Source organism: Gossypium arboreum, chromosome 4 (assembly GCF_025698485.1).
Source record: "Gossypium arboreum isolate Shixiya-1 chromosome 4, ASM2569848v2, whole genome shotgun sequence".
Taxonomy (NCBI): Eukaryota; Viridiplantae; Streptophyta; class Magnoliopsida; order Malvales; family Malvaceae; genus Gossypium; species Gossypium arboreum.
The window spans coordinates 3913351-3935268 of record NC_069073.1 but is presented as its reverse complement, the minus strand read 5'-3'; the positions used below and the strand labels follow the sequence as shown (position 1 = coordinate 3935268).

General features: G+C 33.4%; 3 protein-coding genes across 3 annotated transcripts; 2 read left to right on the top strand and 1 right to left on the bottom strand.

Annotated features, from left to right (window-relative positions):
- The first annotated feature begins 134 nt into the window (after positions 1–134).
- LOC108458392 (probable metal-nicotianamine transporter YSL5) lies at positions 135–4111 on the top strand. The gene is made up of 6 exons (XM_017757766.2): positions 135–828; positions 1770–1924; positions 2022–2119; positions 2205–2339; positions 2414–2603; positions 2710–4111. Exons 1-6 carry the CDS (start codon positions 435–437, stop codon positions 3808–3810), a joined length of 2073 nt encoding a protein of 690 aa, XP_017613255.1. The 5' UTR covers positions 135–434; the 3' UTR covers positions 3811–4111.
- An 875-nt stretch (positions 4112–4986) lies between these two features.
- Positions 4987–6153, bottom strand: LOC108460117 (NDR1/HIN1-like protein 6). Its single transcript, XM_017759487.2, has one exon. The coding sequence runs from the start codon at positions 5963–5965 to the stop codon at positions 5216–5218; it is 750 nt and encodes a 249-aa protein (XP_017614976.1). The 5' UTR covers positions 5966–6153; the 3' UTR covers positions 4987–5215.
- A 9219-nt stretch (positions 6154–15372) lies between these two features.
- On the top strand, positions 15373–21820 carry LOC108457667 (26S proteasome non-ATPase regulatory subunit 12 homolog A). The gene is made up of 12 exons (XM_017756729.2): positions 15373–15586; positions 15699–15896; positions 18713–18820; positions 18910–19014; positions 19103–19159; positions 19262–19458; positions 20480–20579; positions 20649–20761; positions 20873–21026; positions 21122–21199; positions 21294–21537; positions 21630–21820. Exons 1-11 carry the CDS (start codon positions 15584–15586, stop codon positions 21510–21512), a joined length of 1332 nt encoding a protein of 443 aa, XP_017612218.1. The 5' UTR covers positions 15373–15583; the 3' UTR covers positions 21513–21537; positions 21630–21820.
- Positions 21821–21918: the final 98 nt, after the last annotated feature.

Below are 21918 nucleotides of genomic sequence, written 5' to 3'. Positions count from 1 at the left end.
TACACGCCGTCGGACACTTAAGTTAGACCAACTTGTAGTGTTACTCAAATTGCGGGCAAACCAAGTGTAGAGTTAGTTGATTACCCTTTCACACTCACATGTTTGACAACCCCATTAATAAAGATTTTGGTGACTATGAAACTCCTACCAATCAAATGCGTAAGACTACAAGCAAAGTCACCACATTAACTCCCAAAATATCAAATGCTAGCTAGTATTTGCTGTGGGAGCCAAAATGTTGAAACTTTGAGTCCAAAACCAACCAAAATTTCCAGTTTGAATAATAAGCTTCACGCTCTGTATGTGATAAAGTGAAAGCAACCGCCTCCATTTTCACTAATATATTCCTACGTCCAACCCTATTTTTGCCTATAAAACTCAGTCTCCATTTAAGAAGAGGATAGAGATTGGTTTTGGATCCTGAAGTAGAGGAAATGGATGTAGAAAGGATAGATAATGGAATCAACGCAGAAGAAGGAGAATATGAGAAGAATGGTAAGAAGGAGGTGAAGGGAGGTGGTGAGAAGTCGGTGGAAGAGATCTTTGAGAGCCAGGAAGTGCCATTGTGGAAGAACCAGCTGACGATTAGGGCCTTTGGTGTCAGCTTTTTGTTAAGCATAATGTTCAGTTTCATAGTGATGAAGCTCAACTTAACGACCGGGATTATCCCTTCCCTCAATGTCTCGGCTGGCTTGTTGGGGTTCTTCTTTGTCAAGACATGGACCAAGATGCTCCAAAAATCTGGTCTTCTCAAACAGCCTTTCACCAGGCAGGAAAACACTGTTATTCAGACCTGTGTGGTTGCCTCCTCCGGTATCGCCTTCAGCGGTGCGTATATATTTTCTATGTGGTAAATATGTTGTGTTTTGGATTTTGTAGCACGTAACTCCTCCTCCCAACTAAGAAATAATTTTTTTTTCACTATTATTTTAGCTGTTGTATAGGTTAGGCAGAGGACAATTTACAACTTTTTAAGTCTAGTAGGATAGAATCAAAATTATCTTTCAAACAATGAATGAAAGCAGCCTAACTATATATATATACACTTTTAAGCAATAGAGGATCCTTTTGGGTTGGGGACTTGGCACCCAAAATTTTGGCAAATCTAGATTTTTTTTTAAAAAAAATTAAAATTTTAATTAGACCCTCAAATTTTTGAAATTCTTATTATACCTTTCAATTCTTTTGAAATTTTAATTAAGCTTTCCTAATTTTTTTTTTTTGAAAATTTTCATTAATCTCACAAAAAGTTCAATTAGACCCCATTTTTTAAAATATAAATTATCATTAAACTCCTAAAATATTTTAAAATTTTACTAGGCCCCTCAAAACTTAGTCTCAAGATCTACCCCTGTTTATAAGTTAGAAAATGTGTATTTTATTAAATATTTAGAGACACGACAAATTATTCTAAAAATTGCATGGATCGAAATTAAGTTTTTTTCTTATAAAAACCTGAACAGAAGAAAATATCATTCTATAGAGTTGAATCAACTGAAAACCCAACTTTCGTAGTGAAATTAAAATTTTTGTGAAATTTATTTAGATACTAAGAAGAATATTGTAGTAAAAGTAGATAATGATAAATTTTTATACAATAAAAATTTTAAATTATCTGAGAATTAGTAAAATAATTGATATTTATGATAAATAATAGTTTGAATAATAGATAATTTAAAACTAATGAAAAATATAATAATAATTTTATAGTATGTTTAGGAGTAATTGATATTAGGTAAAGTAGACTGATGTGGTGAAAATACAAACAGGAGGATTCGGGAGTTACCTGTTTGGAATGAGTGAACGCATAGCCAAGCAATCAGATGACAATGGTAGTTTCAAGAATCCATCACTTGGATGGATTATTGGCTTCCTCTTTGTTGTTAGCTTTCTTGGTCTTTTCTCTGTGCTCCCTCTTCGGAAGGTACACTCTGCTTTGCTCTATCCCTCCCTACTATACACATACATATAGGCAAATTTCAACATAAATCAGGATTGTTCTATTCTCCTCCATTTCTCAGATAATGGTCATAGACTTCAAGTTGACATATCCAAGTGGTACTGCAACTGCACATCTTATCAATAGCTTCCACACTCCTCAAGGGGCCAAGCTAGCAAAGTAATTCACTCTCTCTGTTTTCCTATTTAAATTTATAAACTAGTTCTAGCTAACCTAAACTGTATCATGCTTTTCAAACTTGTAGGAAGCAAGTAAGAGCATTGGGCAAGTTCTTTTCTTTCAGCTTCTTGTGGGGTTTCTTTCAATGGTTTTTCACTGCAGGGGAAGATTGTGGATTTGTTAACTTCCCTACATTTGGGATTAAAGCATATAAGAACAAGTGAGTAAGATCAGTTAATTTATACTAATAGTTTGGTAAAGAATGCTAAGCCTTCCTTTGCTAATGTTCATCAGGTTTTACTTTGATTTCTCAACAACGTATGTTGGAGTAGGGATGATCTGTCCCTACATAATTAACATATCGGTGCTTCTAGGAGGAATACTTTCATGGGGTCTAATGTGGCCTCTCATTGAAACAAGAAAAGGTGATTGGTACCCTGCAGGTATTCCCGCAAGCAATATGCATGGCCTACAAGGTTACAAGGTTGGTTTCCTGTAAGTTCATCAATATATGTAGTTTTCTGCCACCATTGTCCTCCCCATTAACATTTGACACTCGATAATTTTTTGTTTTTTTTGGCTGAACACAGGTATTTATTGCCATTGCCATGATTCTAGGTGATGGGCTATACAACTTCTTCAAGGTGTTTAGCAGAACCCTTACAGGCTTGTTTCGGCAAGTCCGAGGCAAGCAATCTCTCCCCCTTGCAAACCGGCCTAGTACTTCTGATACCTCAAAGAAGATATCCTATGATGACCAGCGCCGGACCGAAATATTTCTAAAAGATCAGATTCCTGTATGGTTTTCTGTTGCAGGTTATGTCACAATTGCTATCATCTCTACCATCGCTCTTCCACACGTCTTTCACGATCTCAAATGGTATTACATATTGGTCATCTACATGTTTGCACCGACACTGGCTTTCTGTAATGCATATGGATGTGGACTCACTGATTGGTCCCTTGCTTCCACTTACGGTAAGCTAGCAATCTTTACGATTGGAGCTTGGGCAGGTTCACATGGCGGAGTCCTTGCGGGCCTCGCGGCATGTGGTGTGATGATGAACATTGTTTCAACAGCCTCCGACCTAATGCAGGATTTTAAGACAGGTTACCTCACCCTGGCTTCTCCTAGAGCCATGTTCGTTAGCCAAGTGATTGGCACTGCCATGGGCTGCATCGTTTCACCTTGTGTCTTCTGGCTGTTCTACAAGGCATTCGATGACTTTGGTGTCCCTGACAGTCAATATCCTGCTCCTTTCGCTATCGTTTATCGCAACATGGCGATATTGGGGGTTCAGGGCTTCTCTGCTCTACCAAAAAACTGTCTCCTACTTTGTTATGGGTTCTTTGGTGCTGCCATCTTGATAAACTTCATGAAGGATATGATGGGTAAGAAATGGGGATCCTTCATTCCACTTCCAATGGCAATGGCAATACCTTTCTATATCGGACCATACTTTGCCATTGATATGTGCATTGGAAGTTTGATCTTATTCGTGTGGGAAAAGCTAAACAAGGCAAAGGCAGATGCATTCGCGCCGGCAGTCGCCTCTGGTCTCATCTGTGGGGACGGTATATGGACATTGCCGAGTTCAATACTTGCTCTTGCAGGGGTTAAGCCACCTATTTGCATGAAATTTCTTTCAAGGGCTACAAATGCAAAGGTTAATACCTTCTTAGGATCATAAATCAAGTTTGAAGAAACTCATTCGTCAATCAAGGAAGTATAGCTTCCTTCTTCTACTTCTTCTCATTGGTGTCGACAACACGCAAGGGAGTGAGAGCGAGCGGTAGAGGTTGAGATAGCAAGATGAAGACGAAATGACGTTTGATCACTATCAAATGATTATAGGTGAGGCGTTGAATAGAGAATCAAAGTTCCTCTAGTTGTTTGTTCTTCTTTTTTAGCATCATTCTAGTTGTTGGTTTATCTTTGTTTTAGACCTTCTCTACTTGTTCCGTAAATAAACTTCTTTCAGTTTCTTGTTTCTTTCTCTTCTTAATTACATCTTATACGTATTTTTTATATGAGAATAACACCAAATAAAAACTTAATTACATTAATATATATATATATATATATATAATTAATATCAAATTTTGATACATATCTTCAGTTCAATGTTTTAAAATAGTGTATGCTACATCAAATAAAACCAAAGTTGCTGTTTTGCTTTCAACTCTAGAGAGGTGTGTATTCAAGATGACGAAATTTTGAGAGATCAGTGAATGGTCAAAAACAACAAATCTTTTTTGATACACTGATAGTGTACTCTTTTTTACACGGATGCTGGTGCAATTATTCGGGACTCGGAAGGAAGACAGGCTGGTTTTTCTACAAATTCTGTCATAAGTCTTCATTGAAAATTGTGATTGTTCAAACGTATCTCTCCATACCTTGGTAATTGATTGGAGGATTTTATTGGAGAACTTCCTAAGTAGTCGACTAATCCAGGTTTTTAGAGAAGGAAACTTTGACGTAGATGCACTAGCAAGAAAGGGCAGCCATCCTAGTTTGCTTAATAATTTCAACTCTAGAGTTTGTTGTTTATTTTCAGATGTTGAGCTTTACGCTTCAGATTGTAAAAGCAGATATGGCTGGTACTATGATGTTAGAATGAACTGCTCTTTTATAACAGCAAAATGTATAATAAATATACTTCAAAAGGCAGACTTGCATCACGTCACCAATCGATTTCTGCTGCTGGTTTTTCAATGGGAAATCAAGTTGTTGACCTACTACACTAAAATAGAAAAGCAATCTGCTTTACCACTTATATTTTTCCTTTAAGTTAATTTTCTTTGATGCATAACTCTAACTGGATGATGATGATGATGATGATGATGATGATGATTCTCACAAGAAATTTATTTCATAAAAACATCCATGAAGTGATGAATTTCAGATAACAACTTGAATGGCATATCAATATAGTGTAAAATCAATTTTTGACCCAAATTAAACAAAATAAGAAAAAAAAAAAAAGGAGGGCAAAGACCTCATCAGAAAACTGGGAAGCTCAATAACAGTAAGTACATACAAAGTAAACTTTAAAAAAATAATAAAATAAAAATAAAAATGAAGAGAAGAATTTAAAGCTTCAATCTGAATTTGCAGTTACTGGCTTTAATGCTAATGATGTTGTTAGCAGATAAACTATCAACAACCAATTTGCATTCTCCCAAGATCTTGACCTTTCTCATCTTTAACTTGCCTAGTTTAACTGCGACAGGTGCATGAACCTTAAGATCCAACGGTATCTGTCCTGTTTGCTGCTGCTCTTGCAAGGCCGACATCAAAGTGCTTCCTGACTGGGTTTGTCCGGTTAACACCACTTCCAACTTTGTTATGTTTTGGTGACCTTGGTAGAACTTTGGCAATGACCCTTCACAAAGCTTTGAGTTTGTATACCACACGCTTAATCGCCCTCCTTTCTCGTAGTATATCCCGATTTTCTTGTTGGGGTTATTGGCCGTGATCTTAACGTCGAATTTCGCATACAAGGTCATATCGAAGTTGAGCCTCAAATCACTTATTCTCAGGCTATCAATGGAGTATTTGGGGAGTTGGGGGCGGAAGACAAGGTAGAGAATGCCGATAGTGGCACCCAGGATTATGAGGAGGACGACAATGAGACTAACTGTCCAACATATGCACTTGCAACAACAGCTTCGCTTCCTTGGTGGTGGTGGTGGCCTCACCGGAATGGTTCGTTGTGGTGGACGCTGTTGAATCGGGCTGCCTTTCTCCGATGTAGCCGATCCATGAGGCACCAAAGGCGTCGTGGGGGCTGGTGCTTCGACGTCCACCACAGGATGAATCCTCTGCTGGTGATCTGTCATAATATAACTATTAGATTTCTAATTTCCTGCTTTCTTCTTCAATCAGGTTTCAACTCTATTAATATGGTAAATCCATGCATCATAATATATTAGCTATAGCTTGAGTTAGGTTCCTTAGTTGACTTCCCTTTCAATCTAGACAAGTACTTTCTTGTCATATGATAATTTGTCCGTCAATGGAGGAGGGTAACCTGCTTAACCTAATAACATGTTACAAAGCAACTCATACGAGGTCATACGAGGTTAGTTCAGCTAAGTTTAAATACAGCACCCGGTACTTTTCCAAAACATTTATTTTAGGAAAAAATAACTCTCTGCTCCCTCTCAATTTTGCTATGGAGCAAATTAGTCCCTTTGAAAAATCAGAGCAATTTAATCGTTCTTAATTTTAAAAGTGAGTAACTAAGGACATTTAATTACAATATTAATGTTTTTCGTTATGTTTTTTTAACAAATTTTGCCTTTAAAGTTTACACATCCTGTCAATTTAGACTTAATTTAACAAATTTAACTCACAATATTTACAAATTCTATCAACTTAGTCTTGATTTAACAAATGTAGCACCCAACATTACATATTTTGTCAATATTTACACAAATATATAAACATCGAGGATTGAATTTGTTATCGTACCAATTAAAATCATGTAAAATTGACAAAAAATATTGATGTCATGATTAAATATCTTTAGTTATTTACTTTTAAAATTAACAGAATTAAATTATTTCAAGTTTAAAAAATAATTTGCATAATATTAAAATTGGGAGGGATGGGAGAGATAGTTTTACCTTTATTTTCTCCGATGCCCTATTTTCAAACTGTACAAAAGTCAAAAGGTGCATTACAAGCCATTTATATGTTGGTAGTTAGGGCCCCACATTTGATGGGGATCCAATCATGGTAGATCATAAACACACACAAAAAAAGAACATACTCCATCCCTGTCATTTTTATTACCGGTAAACTACACCAATAATCATTTAACCAGAAAAAAAATATTTTAAATAGGTATTCACACATAGTTTATTATAGAAGATATTATCGCATACACAGTCATATTCATTTCAATGGAATTATTTGATCTTAAAGAGATCTTCTATAATCTCGTACATGAGAGAGATTATTTTTTAGTTTCATCCAGTTATTAATAACTTAATTATTTTTAGATAATACTAAGTAGAAACAACACTTGTAAAGAGTCTTATTGAAACAAAGAAATATGAGTATGTTTGCCATCCACACTAGAATAATTAGAGTTTTTCAAAAAAATCTGCTAATGGAGGAAGACCTCTTAAAGATAGACATAGAGCTAAAAAGAGAGCCAAAAAAATATTGCAAAATCTCGAATGTTATCAATTTTGGAATGTAGACCAAATAATACAATACAAGCAAAAGGTTTTAGATTCATGGAGAAATAGAAGATCATATAAGTTACTCCAACAATTATTCCCTTAAAAACTCAAGTGGAAATATAAGGAAATCTAACATAGAATTATTTCTAAATTTTTAAATTTAAGTAAAAAAAATTATCATTTTAATCCCTAACGATTTAACCATTTTCTTAAAAAAAATGTTTAACCTTAAAAATTGAGACATCAACCACCTCCTCTTTGAAGGAAATTGATGGCAGTTGGCTCAACGTTCCCTATTCCTTTGACAGCTCCCCTCCTCTTACATCTCCTCCGTTGATATTGTCACCATTAACATTGTCATCGTTTCTGCTCTCTCTTCACAACAAAGAGGAGTACCAAAATGAAGTTGAACCTTTCTTCTAAGCAGGAAGCTTTGTCACATTCCTCAAGAAGCATGAACATCGAGAGAAAGTAGAGTGAGTGTGACAGCCCTAATTTGACCCCAGTTGGGAAATGGTTTCGGGACCACTAAACCGAGTCGTGAAAATAATTGAATGATAAATTTTGTGCTTAATTTGTGTGAAAATGCATATGTGAATTTGTGGTGCTTTGTTTTTTGCCAATTAAGGTGAATTTTATTGAAAGGGACTTGTGTGAAAAATTTAAGAAATGTGCTAGGTATTTATGTGATGGCTTATTACTATGGTTTAAAAAGCATAAGGATGTGCATGTCAAATTGTCACTTTTTTTATAGTGGCCGGCCATGTGGTTGAGTAATTGAAAAAGTATAAATTTTATATGTATTTATATATATAAATGTATTATAATATGTAATAACAATTTTTATATTATAATGAAATAAGTAAGTGGGTGAAAAGAACAAGGTTGATAACTTTTGTTCTTCATTGCCGAAAGGGGGGGGGATAGGAGAGACCAAACTTTCGGCTATGTTAGCATCAAAATTAAGGTATGTTTCATTTTCTATCTTCAAAGTCTTGTGAAAATCTAGTTAATCACATAGTTTCCTACATAGCCCATGTTAAAAACTTTAGTTTTGGTTGAGGATATAGCATTCGGCCATTTACCTAAGTTTTTGCTAAATTATTGATAGTTGAATGTTAGTTTTAAAGAATGAATAATTGTGATTGTAATGGAGTTTCATGTTGCTTAGGTGGTGAATTAAGCATATATGTGCATTAGATGCTAAGTAGGAAATCGGCTAATGTGTTGGGTGTACTATGGCTGATTGTGACTTGGATAAAATTTAGTAATGTATGTGCTTTAAATGTGTTATGAACTATTATAAGTTAAATTAAGTTAAAGCTTGGTAAAATTGAATAATTGTGGTTTAATTTCTTAATGGCAATTGGCTATTATGGTGAAATGCAAATGTTAATATTTAGTTACTAGTGTTTATATGTGTGCTAGCCGGATTTGAACTTGAATGATGATTTGAGCACAATGTGTTGTATTGATATTATGCTTAAGTGAAATTATAGATATATATGATGAAATTGATTGGTGATATACATGTTTGAATAATATGTATGCAAAGAATGTGTGAAAGAGTGAATTGGTAATAATCTGTTTGGGACAGCAACAGTAAAGTGATTTTGGAAAATCACCATAAATTGTGGAAGTTGAGTTAGAAGCTGAATAAATTATGTAATTAAAGCTTAATAAGTCTAGTTTCTTATAAAAGAAACCATGTAATCAAAATAAATTCCGATAATAAGATATTTGAAGTGATGTGGGACAGGGTCAAAATGACTTCTAGATCCCCTGTTCTGTTTTTATAAAATCATTATAAATTGTACAAAAATGGTTATAAGATGAAGTTTATATGCTTAGACTCCTTAATGAGTCTAATTACAAATGAAATAAACAAGAACATATTTTTATTCTGTACAATGAGAATTTTGATTCGTAGTGAAGAGTGGTCAGATTAGTCAAACAGTGAAATAAGGGAAACTCTAAGAAAAATCTGGTATTGATTTGCCAAACCAAAAATTCTGAAAATTTTATGGATAAAATATATATGAGTCTATTTTCAGGGAAAATTAACTGCACTTGATTTGGAGTTTCGTAGCTCCAGTTATAAATGATTTAGTGACTGTTGCTTAGGAAGACAGCTTGCAGTGAAATTATGATTATGTGGTAAACATTGACAAAAAAATTCGTTAATGAGTTGCTTATTGATTTCTTATAAGCTTACTATGATCAGTAAGTATGAAAGTCGAATATATATATATATATTATATTTATAAAGTGATGCTTGAATAGTCGAATAATGACTAGTTTAAAATCTTTGAATTTAAGCTCAAGAGCATAGAAGGACAAATTCGGATAAGGGAAAAGAGAAAGTAATCGAATAGCCGTTGTAATCATTCGGTAACATTCGAGGTAAGTTCTTAAGTGTTTAAGCTTGATTCCTTTTTATATGCCTAAGAGTTAAATTAATATGGCAAAGAGAATGTAAATTTTATTTAGTTAATGTGCCGAATATGTAATGATTTAAGGCTATAACCCGATTATAGCTATTATGCTTAAGTTGAATTGGATTTGGAAATTTGATGCACTAAATGAGTGTTACAATGAGTAAACTATGTCATATATGTGTTGGTAGAGATATCACGATTTGTGATTATTAAATATCTAAAGGAAACCATGATGTGTATAAAAAAATTATTATTAGTCCTTTGTGGTAGCCAAATGTGGCTTGGCACTAAAGTGATTAAATGTGAACTTCGATGAGGTAAACTATTAAAAGTGTGGTGCTTTAAGACTATGGGCTAATACGATATGTGGATTCGTTCCGTAAAGTAAATTATTCAGGTACGAATAACCTAATTAAGTATATGTGAATTAAATGAATTTGATGATTGATGTGAATCGAACATATAAGAAATGGTTTCATGTTTATGTTCAACTATGAGAGCTTGTGTTAAATCGACAATCGATTTCGTTCAATACATTAAGTTGGTCAGGTATGCGATATGTACTTATGCATGTTAAATCGATTGGAATTGAATCATGAATGTGAATTGAGAAGCATAGGTAAAAATGCCTATGTCATACATGTGAGTAAGGGTAAAACCATCGTAAATTATCGATAAGGATGGGCTATGTGCGGAACCAACTTATAATTGCTAATTTGAAAGGTTGTGTGCGAATCAGTGAGCAATATGTATATATTAGGTGAATTGTGACCTTTTGGTTCTACTTGAATTAAGTTGTGCAATAAATAATTTATGTATATGACTTATAGTCGAATGGTCACTATGGGTTAAGCTTGAATGGTGAAATGGATATGTGATATTTATTTATGACTTTTGAACCGAAATGTAAATGATGGTGTTCATATGGAGCTTATATCCGAATGTAGCAAATGACTACTAATGTGATATGTTAAATGAGATGTGTTAATATATGATTAAAAATACATGATATTTGATGTGTATCCGGGCTTAAAGACCCATGAGCTATATCTTTGGAATTATATCCGGTTAAATCCCGCAGCTTCGTCTTGGTAATATACCGGGTTAAATCCCGAGCTTCGTCTTTAGTATTATATCCGGGTTAAATCCCGAGCCTAATCTTTATTATATCTGAGTTTAAAGTCCCGTAGGCTTCGTGCTGGTGTTATGTTTGGGTTTTATACCTCGGAGGCCAAGTGTTAGTGAATTTGATAAAGTATATGACTACGAGATCCTATGCTAAGATGATAAATTGAACTCGTATTACACATTAAGTGATTCAGGTATGTGATATATATATATATATTATATGTGAGATTGATCTGACAGGAATTAAGAATGTGTAATGAGAAGCGTATGAAAAGATGTTGTAAATTCATATGTATAATTGTATATGTGTGCATTCAGTTATTATGCAAAGTTACAAGATAGTTTTTGATATGCTATTTAACTATGAATGTTGAAAGTAAGTGTGGGTAAGAAATGATACACTAGTGAAATTTGAAAGAATTAAAGTTAATCTGAAAGCTTGTAAATACTATGTTTATATGAGTTTGAGTATAAACGGAGTAAAATGATATGTGTTTGTGCATAATCAGCCAAATAGTATTGTTCTCAGAAAGTGTTATGTGATTTCGAACATTTGGTTTGTTTTTAAGTTCAACTGTTTAAATTGCTTAAGACTTACTAAGCTTATGAAAGCTTACTTTGAATGTTATGTTTCTCTGTTTATTTTTGTAGATCGTTGACTCTTACTATTAGCTCGGGGATCGTCAGCACTTCGTCACACTATCTACTATTGTAGGATAGACTATAAATAGAATGATATTTTGACTATTGTATATAAGCCATGCGAATGTGGCATCTTATGGAAGTTTACTTTTATAAGTTTTAAATTCGATCTTTGTTTGTGTCTATTAGTTATATAAATAAATGATCTTTTATTTAAGAAAAGGTTCAAAGTTTTACTGTTCTGATCCGATTCCTAATTTCTGGTAATGTCTCATCCTATTCCGGCGACGGTTACGGGATAGGGGTGTTACAGTGAGATCTTTGAAGAGTTGAATTGACCTTGAGATCCATGCTTTGAGTGGGATCTTTGATGGGGTTTCCACTTTCCCTTCAAACAATCAATCTCAAAGCATGGATCTTCAAATATTTCATAACCTATAAAGATTTCTCAACTTCTTTCTGTGCGACTTTCAAAACTTCCCTCTTTAATAGGTCAAATTTAAGACTCAAAAAGGCTAAATATTTTCTTTTTAGGTAGTTTATCGATTTCTCTGGATGGGGTTTCTTCTTTGATCAAAGCTTTTTTATGTTTTTTTTTAAATTCTAAGTTAAAATTTGAGGAAAGAGATAATGTTCAGATTTCTTTGTTTTTTCAACTATTTAATTATTATTTCTCTTTTATTTTAGTTAATAAATAGTATTGGGCAAATTATATTTTAATCCTTTGAAGCAATATACAACATTTATAATGTGGTAAATTATGTTATGTGGTATTCAATGATTGGTTCACTTGTCAAAAATAAATCATGTCAGATTTATTTTAGAGTTTTTAACAGGAGTAGACTTGATCACGAGTCGGGTGATATGGCCAAGCCCCGAGACTCATCAAGGGCTGACAAGGAACCTTTGGAGCTGCCTTTAGGACCAATAACTCGAGCTCGAACCAAAAGATTCAAAGAGGTTGTTTCGGCTCTAGCTGATCAAGTATAGGGAGAGAATGTTGCTAGGCTCATTGAATAAACGTGGACAAGTCACCCGAGCAAGCCTTGCAACCTTCTACAAGCCTATCTTGTTCATTCATAGCCCATTGAGCTCAACTCCAGCTCGTTTTTAACTTAGTAATATTTTGTTGCTGGAAATAAGGATTTCAATCCATTTTAGTTATTTTAGTTTGTGTATTTAATTATGTCATAGTTTGAACATCATTAATATGAGTCTTTAATTATGTCATAGTTTAAACATCATTAATATGTGTTCTGCATTTAATAAAGTTATGCATTATGTAACTTTCATGTTAGTTAAGTTTGCATCATTAAATTAAATCATGCATTCGGTAACTCATTTGTTCATTTAGTTTACACCTTAATTAAATTATGCATTTAAACATCTTATTTGTTTGTATTAAAGTGTTATTTAATTTGGCTGTTACTTTTTAATGCATAAGTTATAGTGTGTTTAATTTTTCTTAAATAAAATTAATTGTGTATTCAATTTTTGTTGTAGGAAAGTTCAAAAGGCTGGACACATATTTTAAAGCTACAATAGGGCTGTTCGTTTGCCAAGAAGAATCAAATGCTATCACATTCAAATGGTTGTTCAGTTTTGGCATAAAAGAGTGTGCATTTGGTCACTAAATTGCTGGTGTATAAAGGGAACGTTTTTGTTGGATATTGAAGCACTCAAAACTGATTATTATGGCTTTTCAAATGGAACAAGAGTGTCTCTTCAAATTTGATCAGTTTATGGAGTTTTTTTTTCCCTTCATTATGACGCCATTAAAAGAGGAAGTTACACAAACTTTATGATTCGGTTACAAGAGAGTATTGAAGGGACATCAACTAAGCACAATAAGAACACATTAAGTCTTCATTAATGGATAGAGTCATGCCTTTTCATCTACACCAGGATCAAATGAAGAGACATGACCATTGGATTTTCTACATGAGTTAAAAACGAAATTAAAGCTTATAATAACCTTAGTTAATTGCTGAAGGTGAAAGGTCACAAATAGGCATTCGAATAGTCATAATAGTACCTATAAATAGATTGTAAGAAGGCATTATTTTGGTTAAAGAAAACTTTTGATACTTTTATAAATTTTTACATCTTTGTGAGTTTAATTCAACTCTCATTATTCTTCTAAGACTCAAGCTGACTTATCTAGCATTGCTAGTGGTGTCCAACTTGTTTTGTTTGTGAACTTATCACTCTTTGAGTGTGGTGTTCAACCCCGATGCCTTTGGTTCCTATCTCCTCATAGATAGTGGGTCAAGGTCCTTTTTAACTATCAACCTTTCCACCTTAAAAGTCAATATAAGATTCGGGTCAATACTCCTTATAGTATTGGTTCTTTCTTGGACCTTAAGCCTTTTTCCATCCATCCGAATTATTCCTTTCAAAGTTATCTTATTTTTCTTTGTTTAACCGAAACATTCACTTAGTCTATTCTAAAACACTTAAAAAACCATCTTTGCTTTAGCCTACACTTATCCGAATTCACTCAACTCCAAATTGAACAAAACTTCCCTATTTTACGAATGGGCAACACTACGATTCGAAATCAACTCACGAGACAAGATCGTATCATCGGGGCACCTGCCCGAAAAGTGAGAGGGTTTGAGCAAAAATATAGGCTTGAAAAATGAGTTTGAACAAAAATAAGGCTCGTTTTCTAAACGATTCGGGGCTCGGGTAAGATCTTTTGGGCCCTATCCAACCCGAATTTGCTTAAAATTTTTCACTGTTGTTTGCTGCCATTTTGTTGTTATTTTGCTATTATATTGCTACTATATTATTATTATTGTTTGGATATATAACTCTTGTTTTATTATTAATTTTGTTATTATTTTAGAGGTATTCGCTTGCTAAGTTGTAACTATTTTAGTGTTATTTAAGTATAAAGATTTTTGTAAATGTATTTTCAATCTGTCGGGAAACATTTATTTGAATGTTTTTAGTATATATATTTGATGTATTATATTTTTAAATTTGTTTTTATATAAAAAATTTAATATAAGCGGGCCGAGTCGGTCTCGAGTTTAGTATTTTTTATTTGAGTGGAGCTTGGGCAAAATTTTAGGCCTATTTTCCGAGCTAGGCTGGGTCCGAGCCTAGAAAATGATTTTAAAATTTTGCATTGACTTGGCTCAGCCCATAATCAGGTTTAACAGGAGTGACCAAAATGAATGAACTATGAAATCGAGGAGAAGACCTAATTAAAACACTAATCCATGTAGTGAAAATACTAATTTATTCATTTATTCATTATTTTTTTTTGTCAAGTGTAAGTTAATATTAATTATTAAAGGAAGATATATTACAATATGTAAGTCAAAATTTTAATCTGTTTCTAAATTTTCTGAGCAATTCTTTGTTTTCTCAAAATATTGTACTTAACAAATGGATAGAGAAAAACTAAAATGAAAAAGTAATAGAAATAATTGTAAATTTTAAACTCATAATATGATATGTTACAAAACAAATTAATTTAATAATTTATTTTGTATATTGTAAATAAGTATACATTTGAGATGTAAAATGATTTATACAATTTGAGAAAATTGCAAATAACATAATCATTATTGCCCCTAATATATACCACAATTGGATGGGCATTGAGCACGCTTAGGTTCCATGGCACTATTTAGATTGGTGACTCTTTATCGACGTCGTCTTTATCTTCATCTTCATGTTGAGTCGAGATTGATTATTAGAATATTTTTAACAGTTAAAAAAATTATAATTGAAAGAATTAATGTTAAAAGAAAAATGTGTCTTACAAGACGATTTTTATTCTCTCTCCAAAATTAATATAAATGGATAAATTTTAAAATTTCTGCCCATTCTCTGTTTTTTTTTTCAGCATGGTTATAAAAATTAGCGAAAAAAACCTTATATTCCATATGTACCAAATAGAAAAAATCAAAACCCGTTTTGACATGGTTGTCCGGTTCGGATTTAAAATCTGCTTTTCTTGTTATTTCCTCAACTAAAGCAAAAACAGAGTTTGGATTTTCATTTTCTTGCCGCCGGGTTTTGTCATCTGAAGACTGAAGCTATGGTAAAACTTCCGTTATTAATCATCCCTTCTTTTCTCTTCAGATCTGAAATCTCCATTTTTTTCTACACCAAATTCTCACCAATTTTCCTTTTTCATTTGGGAGATCTTACAGGAGGCTAAAAACGGAAATTTGGAGGCGGCGATCGACCAGTTGCTTAATGTTGAGAAGCAGATGCGCTTCGCCGGCGATGTCGCTGGAACCAAGAAAGCGGTTACTGACATTTTGCAGCTTTGCTTTGAAGCTAAAGATTGGAAATCTCTCAACGAACAAATCGTTAATTTGTCCAAGAAACGAGGTCAACTTAAGCAGGTAATTTATTTTTGACGTTTTCTCTTGACCAAAATTGATTATGTGGAGGCGGCTATTTCAGGGAACTTTTAGGGTTCTTTTTTTCTTTTCTTTTCTGAATTTTTGGTGATTTTGTTGCTTTAAAGATCATTTTATAGTTCTAATTGTTATTTGAGATGCGGGTGTATTGAAATGCATCACATTTCGTACTTATATTTAACTGAAATAATTTTTTTTTTTGTTTAAACAATAGTTTTGTTGCTTTTCTATTATAATGAATAGCAGCTAGGCATGGGACTTGATATTCATACATTATATGAAGAGAAGGCCGTTTATATATATTTGTGAACCTTCTTTTAGAGTAGATAACTCGCCTATTAACTCTAGTAAAATTTTACTTATTTTTGCTAGTATAGTTTAGGTTCAAGAAAGATTGTTCAAAGAAAAAAAGATCGAAGTCTCAGTTCAGATAGATTCAAGATGAGAATCGTGTCTGGTGATATACTGAGATGAAAGGGAAAGAGTTAATAAGAAGGAAAACAGTGAATCGAATGCTAAATTGTTTATCAGTTTCTGATAATCCTAACTAGTGAAACAGTTCCATTCTCACCTCTCTCTCTTTTTTTACCTCCTAGCCTGTTGTTGCTTGAATGTGCAACTGCTGTTATACTGATATGAAAGGAGTAAGAGTTAATAAAAAGAAAATAGTAAATTAGACTACTTATTCTTAATTGGTCTGTTTATCCTAGGGGTGAGCAAAATCCGATTCGATTCAAAAAACTCGATAAAAAATTCAAATTTTGAATTAAATAGTTCAAGTTGTTTGAGTTAATCAAGTTATTCGGATCAACTTGAATAAAAAATTAAGCTTTTCGGTTTAACTCAAATATGAATTACACAATTCGAGTTATCCAAAAATCCGAATAAGAAAAGACAAAACTACGTCGTTTTGATAAATGTTTACCCATATCATTTTATTGTTTATGCAATTAAATAATATTATATCTCGTCTACTAGTTAAATAATCGGTCCACCTAAACGCAACATTAAGTATAAATAATAGTATTCGTTAACTCAACTCGATTTGACTCGAAATTTTTTGACTCGATTCGATTCGATTCGAAAAAAATTCAAATTGAATTCGGTTGCTAAAATAGGATTTGTTAACTCGACTAACTCAAAAATTTTTGACTTGATTTGACTCGACTCGATCGAATACTCACCCCTAGTTTCTCCTAGCTTTCCTTGCTTGATTGTGCTCTTTTATTTTCTACCTATTGACATGAAATGTTTATTTACGCTTATTTATTTGCACAGTTATGTAGTAGGAAGCTTTTGTTTTGATAAATATTAGTAAGGAATCTTATAGACTAGCTCTGATGTTTTTAGTCCATTTGTATTTTCATATTCTCAAGCCTTTATTAGTTCATATTAGTATAATACCACCATAGATTCCAGTTAATTGATGCAAACTTTTCATGCAATCTAGTTATATTTGTTAGTAAATTTGAATAATAAATGAAGATCGGTTTCAACAAACTATATATGCTACCTCTGTCACAAGCGTACTATTGTTGTATGCCCTCAGAAAACATTTAGTTGCTGACCGGTTCAAGTTTCAGTTGCTATTAATAGACAACACATCTTGCCAGCTTACCATGGAGCTAAATTTTTTCTGGTTTCCAGAAATCTATGTTGCCTTTACATCCTGCCCTTCTCACTATTCATCCTTCTGTTGGCTTGGCTCACTCTTCAATAAGTCAACATTGCCCAGCTTGCTAATGGCTACGCTTCCTTAAATTACTTATTTCTTTGGCCTTCACCATTATCAGTTCTTCGCCTTTGCAGTTCTTGAGCTACCAACCTCGATTTCTCTTATAAAAGCCACACCCCTCTTTATGAAGCTTCACTATTTCCCCACTTTATGAAATGCTAGTGGCTAATTGTTGCAGAGGCTATTTCCCCTTTGCTCTTCTTATCCACTGTTCAGCCTGAAGTGATTAAATATCAATCTTGTCCCCAAAGCTGCAAAGAATAATCTAAAGAAGCTACAATTCTCAGTTAAACAGACGAGGGAAGATATTAAAAAGTATATAGCGTCAATTGAAGCCTTGGCAAGTGTTAAGCGATTAAGAAGGCCCAAGAAGCATGACCAACCTTGTAACATTAAACGATAATTAAAAATGACACCATTATATTATAAATTAATATTAATTTATGTAAAATGTCAAATGAATTATTGTGCTAAAAGTTAAATTATTTAAAGAGTTTTACATTTCATAATTTACCTTTCTTAAGATTAAAAATAAATAAATATTAACTAGATTTTACTTTAATAATGAAATAAATATCATAATATATATTTATGATTATAAATTTATTTTGATGTTATGAGTATGAATATTTCACTATAATATTTTATAATTAATATAAACAATTTTAATTTTCGTTATGAATAAAAGATTATAGAATGCAATAAATTGTTTTAAAATGATCTAAAATAAGATTATATGATTATAGTTATAATTATTTTGTTATACAAATAAATTGTTCAAAATTAAAAGTCTACTACCGAATAGCACCCATTGCATTTGCAAGCATGATAAGTGTAACTCGACCAAAAATGCACGTGACTGCATTTTAAATTCGTGCCCCTTTTTAGTTTTGTAAATCAGTTTTGCCAGAAATGTTGACATATTGCTACATTCATTCGATTTGATTAAGTGTTTTCCAATGTCTTCTAAAATGTTCTACCTACTATTAGAGCAACATCTGGGAGGTTATATTGATTGGCATTACTATTGTTAATGAGCTCTTTGTTTATCTGCACTATGCAGGCAGTAACTGCAATGGTTCAACAAGCAATGCAGTACATTGATGAAACACCAGATCTTGAAACTCGTATAGAGCTAATCAAGACGCTGAACAGTGTGTCTGCTGGAAAAGTGAGTTCTGATGTTATGTTCTTTTGGGTTATCTGATGTAACCTGTCTATTGGTGTAATTTTGTCTAAACAAACTTTTTCCTTCTCTAGATTTATGTTGAAATTGAGAGAGCAAGATTGATCAAGAAACTTGCAAAGATTAAAGAAGAACAGGGCCTTATTGCTGAAGCTGCAGATTTAATGCAAGAAGTTGCTGTAAGTTTCCACTATAGTAAGATGATAGCTTCCTGGATCTTTGCATTTATCCCCCCTTTTCTTACTATTTGATTGGTCTGAACTCTAGGTGGAAACTTTTGGTGCCATGGCCAAAACTGAGAAAATCGCCTTCATCCTTGAACAAGTATGGGCATCTTATTTTGATCATTGCCCCTTTTTGTTAATCTTATCTTATCTTATAGATGCAATGATAATTCTGTCAAATGGTTTATAATTAAATTTGCAGGTTCGCCTCTGCTTAGATCGTCAGGATTATGTTCGTGCTCAAATTCTTTCAAGGAAGATTAGCCCTAGAGTTTTTGATATTGACAGCTCAAAGGAAAAGAAGAAACCGAAAGAAGGTGACAATGTTGTAGAGGAGCCTCCAGCTGATATACCTTCACTATTGGAATTGAAGCGTATCTACTATGAACTGATGATACGGTATTTCCCTCTTTGCTCACAAACAATCAACTTTTCATGGTCAATTTTCTTGTAAACATTTTGGTTGAGTTTTGATAATCATTATTGAAAGGTTTAAAGTTTCTTGATTACTTTTTGTATCTTGTTAGAATGGTATCAATTTTATGTAAATACCTAGTCACACAAATATTTATGCTTTCTTAGCTTAACCTCAGAACTTAATTGTTGTTGTGGTATCTTTTCCTTTTCCACTTTTTTTCTCTTTTTTTTTGGGGGAGGTAGATGGGTGAAGGTTGTCAAAACCAATATTGATTTGGGAAAAAAAGAATGCTATGTGGAAATAATATGTTCTCAAGTTGGTTAGTCTGTGTAGTTGTCTTATCAAATACACATTCAAGTGATTGGAATAATTGGGATGTGGTTTGATTGTAATGAAAATTTGATGTTTATATAAATTGAATGTTTTATTGGGGCTCAATTAAGTTGCATGCACCTTTCGTCCAAAGCTTGTAAGAATCATGAAGAGAAAAGGGCATTCATTCGGAATCTAACCCCCCAAAAAAAAAAAAAAACTGATGTGAGCTGATAATAGAAAGGACCACAAGTTATATTGCTTAATGTGGCATTTCTGTCTACGATGAAATCTGCCAAAGACCATAGTGAATGTTTTGCTTCTGTTGCTTGTTATTTCTGATGTCTTATTGGTGCAAGGGTTGATCCTTATTTTCAAGATGATGAAAAATTTTCTTTCTACTTTTTTTGGGCTAGAAATCTTTTATCTTTCATGGAAACTTAAACCTGGAGATAATTCAAGGAAAAAAGCCTATTGTTATTTGAAAAATAGATCCTTAAAATTTACAAACTGTAATAGGATATAAGTTTGTCTGTTATTTGATGCAAGAATGAGAATCATAGTGTCTTCATTTCACCGTAGAGCCCATCAAAGTGCAACGTGGTTGGAGGTGAAATGAATTTGTGAATAACTTCCTCTGCTGCTATGTGGTTGTATTTATCTTACAATATGTTTTCCTTTTCTCTTCAGGTATTATTTCCATAACAATGACTATCTTGAAATTTGTCGTTGCTATAAGGCGATATACGAGATTCCTTCCATCAGGGAAAACCCATCTCAATGGATACCGGTAAAGCACATCTCAATATATCCCCTTTCCATGTTGTTGAGCTGTTCTCATATATGTTATTCCTTGCAGGTCTTGAGAAAAATCTGTTGGTACTTAATCCTGGCTCCACATGATCCAATGCAGTCAAGCCTTCTTAATTCCACATTGGAGGATAAGAATCTTTCTGAGATTCCAAAATTTAGGTATGTCCTTGGTGAATTTAGTGCTTGTGAAAATACCAAGCTCTAAGTAGGTCTGTAAAATGATTTTCAATCTGAATGCTCAACCACAAATTATTGAATCTTGCGTGGTAGGTTGCTGTTGAAACAGTTGGTTACAATGGAGGTCATCCAGTGGACATCCCTTTGGAGTTCTTATAAGGATGAATTTGAGAATGAGAAGAACATGCTTGGAGGTTCTTTGGGTGACAAAGCTGCAGAAGATTTGAAACAGCGAATTATAGAGCATGTAATTTGGCACCCTCCTTCCTGTTATATGGTTTTGTCCACTAGCTAATTTCTTATCTATTTCTCACCAGCAACCAAATTGGTGCTCTTTTTCAGAATATCCTTGTTGTTTCAAGGTACTACTCAAGGATTACATTGAAGAGACTGGCAGAGTTGTTGTGTCTCACTGTCCAGGTTTGCATGCTTCCTTCTCGGTAGTTACCTAGGCTTTTGTTTGAAATACATAATAAAAGAGACTAATGCTGTTTCCATCCTGACTTCAATCCAGGAAGCTGAGAAGCATCTGTCTGAAATGGTTGTGTCAAAGGCACTGGTAGCAAAGATTGACCGGCCAATGGGAATAGTGTGCTTCCAGGTAGCAAAGGATAGCAATGAAATTCTCAACTCATGGGCTGTGAACTTGGAAAAACTTCTTGATCTTGTTGAGAAGAGTTGCCACCAAATACACAAAGAAACCATGGTTCACAAAGCTGCTCTGAAAGTGTGAAAATGATGATATTCAGTGATTGCAGGTACACATTTCTGTATACTACTAGACGTCTTTAAATGCCACAAGTTCTTTTAAATGATTGCATTTTGTTTTGAACCGTGTTTGTGAATGCAGGTGGTTGAATGTGTTTGTAACTGAAACTATAGAAAACCTAGGAGGAGGAAAACAATGAAGTTTAGTTGGGTTATTTGTATTGCTCAATCATTTTTTGAGTTGTGCATTTGCTTGTATTTTCCCAGTGGAGTTCAATTCAAATTGTGGGTGGGAAACATTTAGCTGAAGAATACAAGAAAATTATTACATAACCGAGCATCTCATTTCAGTTATTCGTCCAAACACACATGGATTTAGGTAGCTTCTATTTACCCTTGATGCAAAGTTGAGAGTATAAGCATCACGGGAT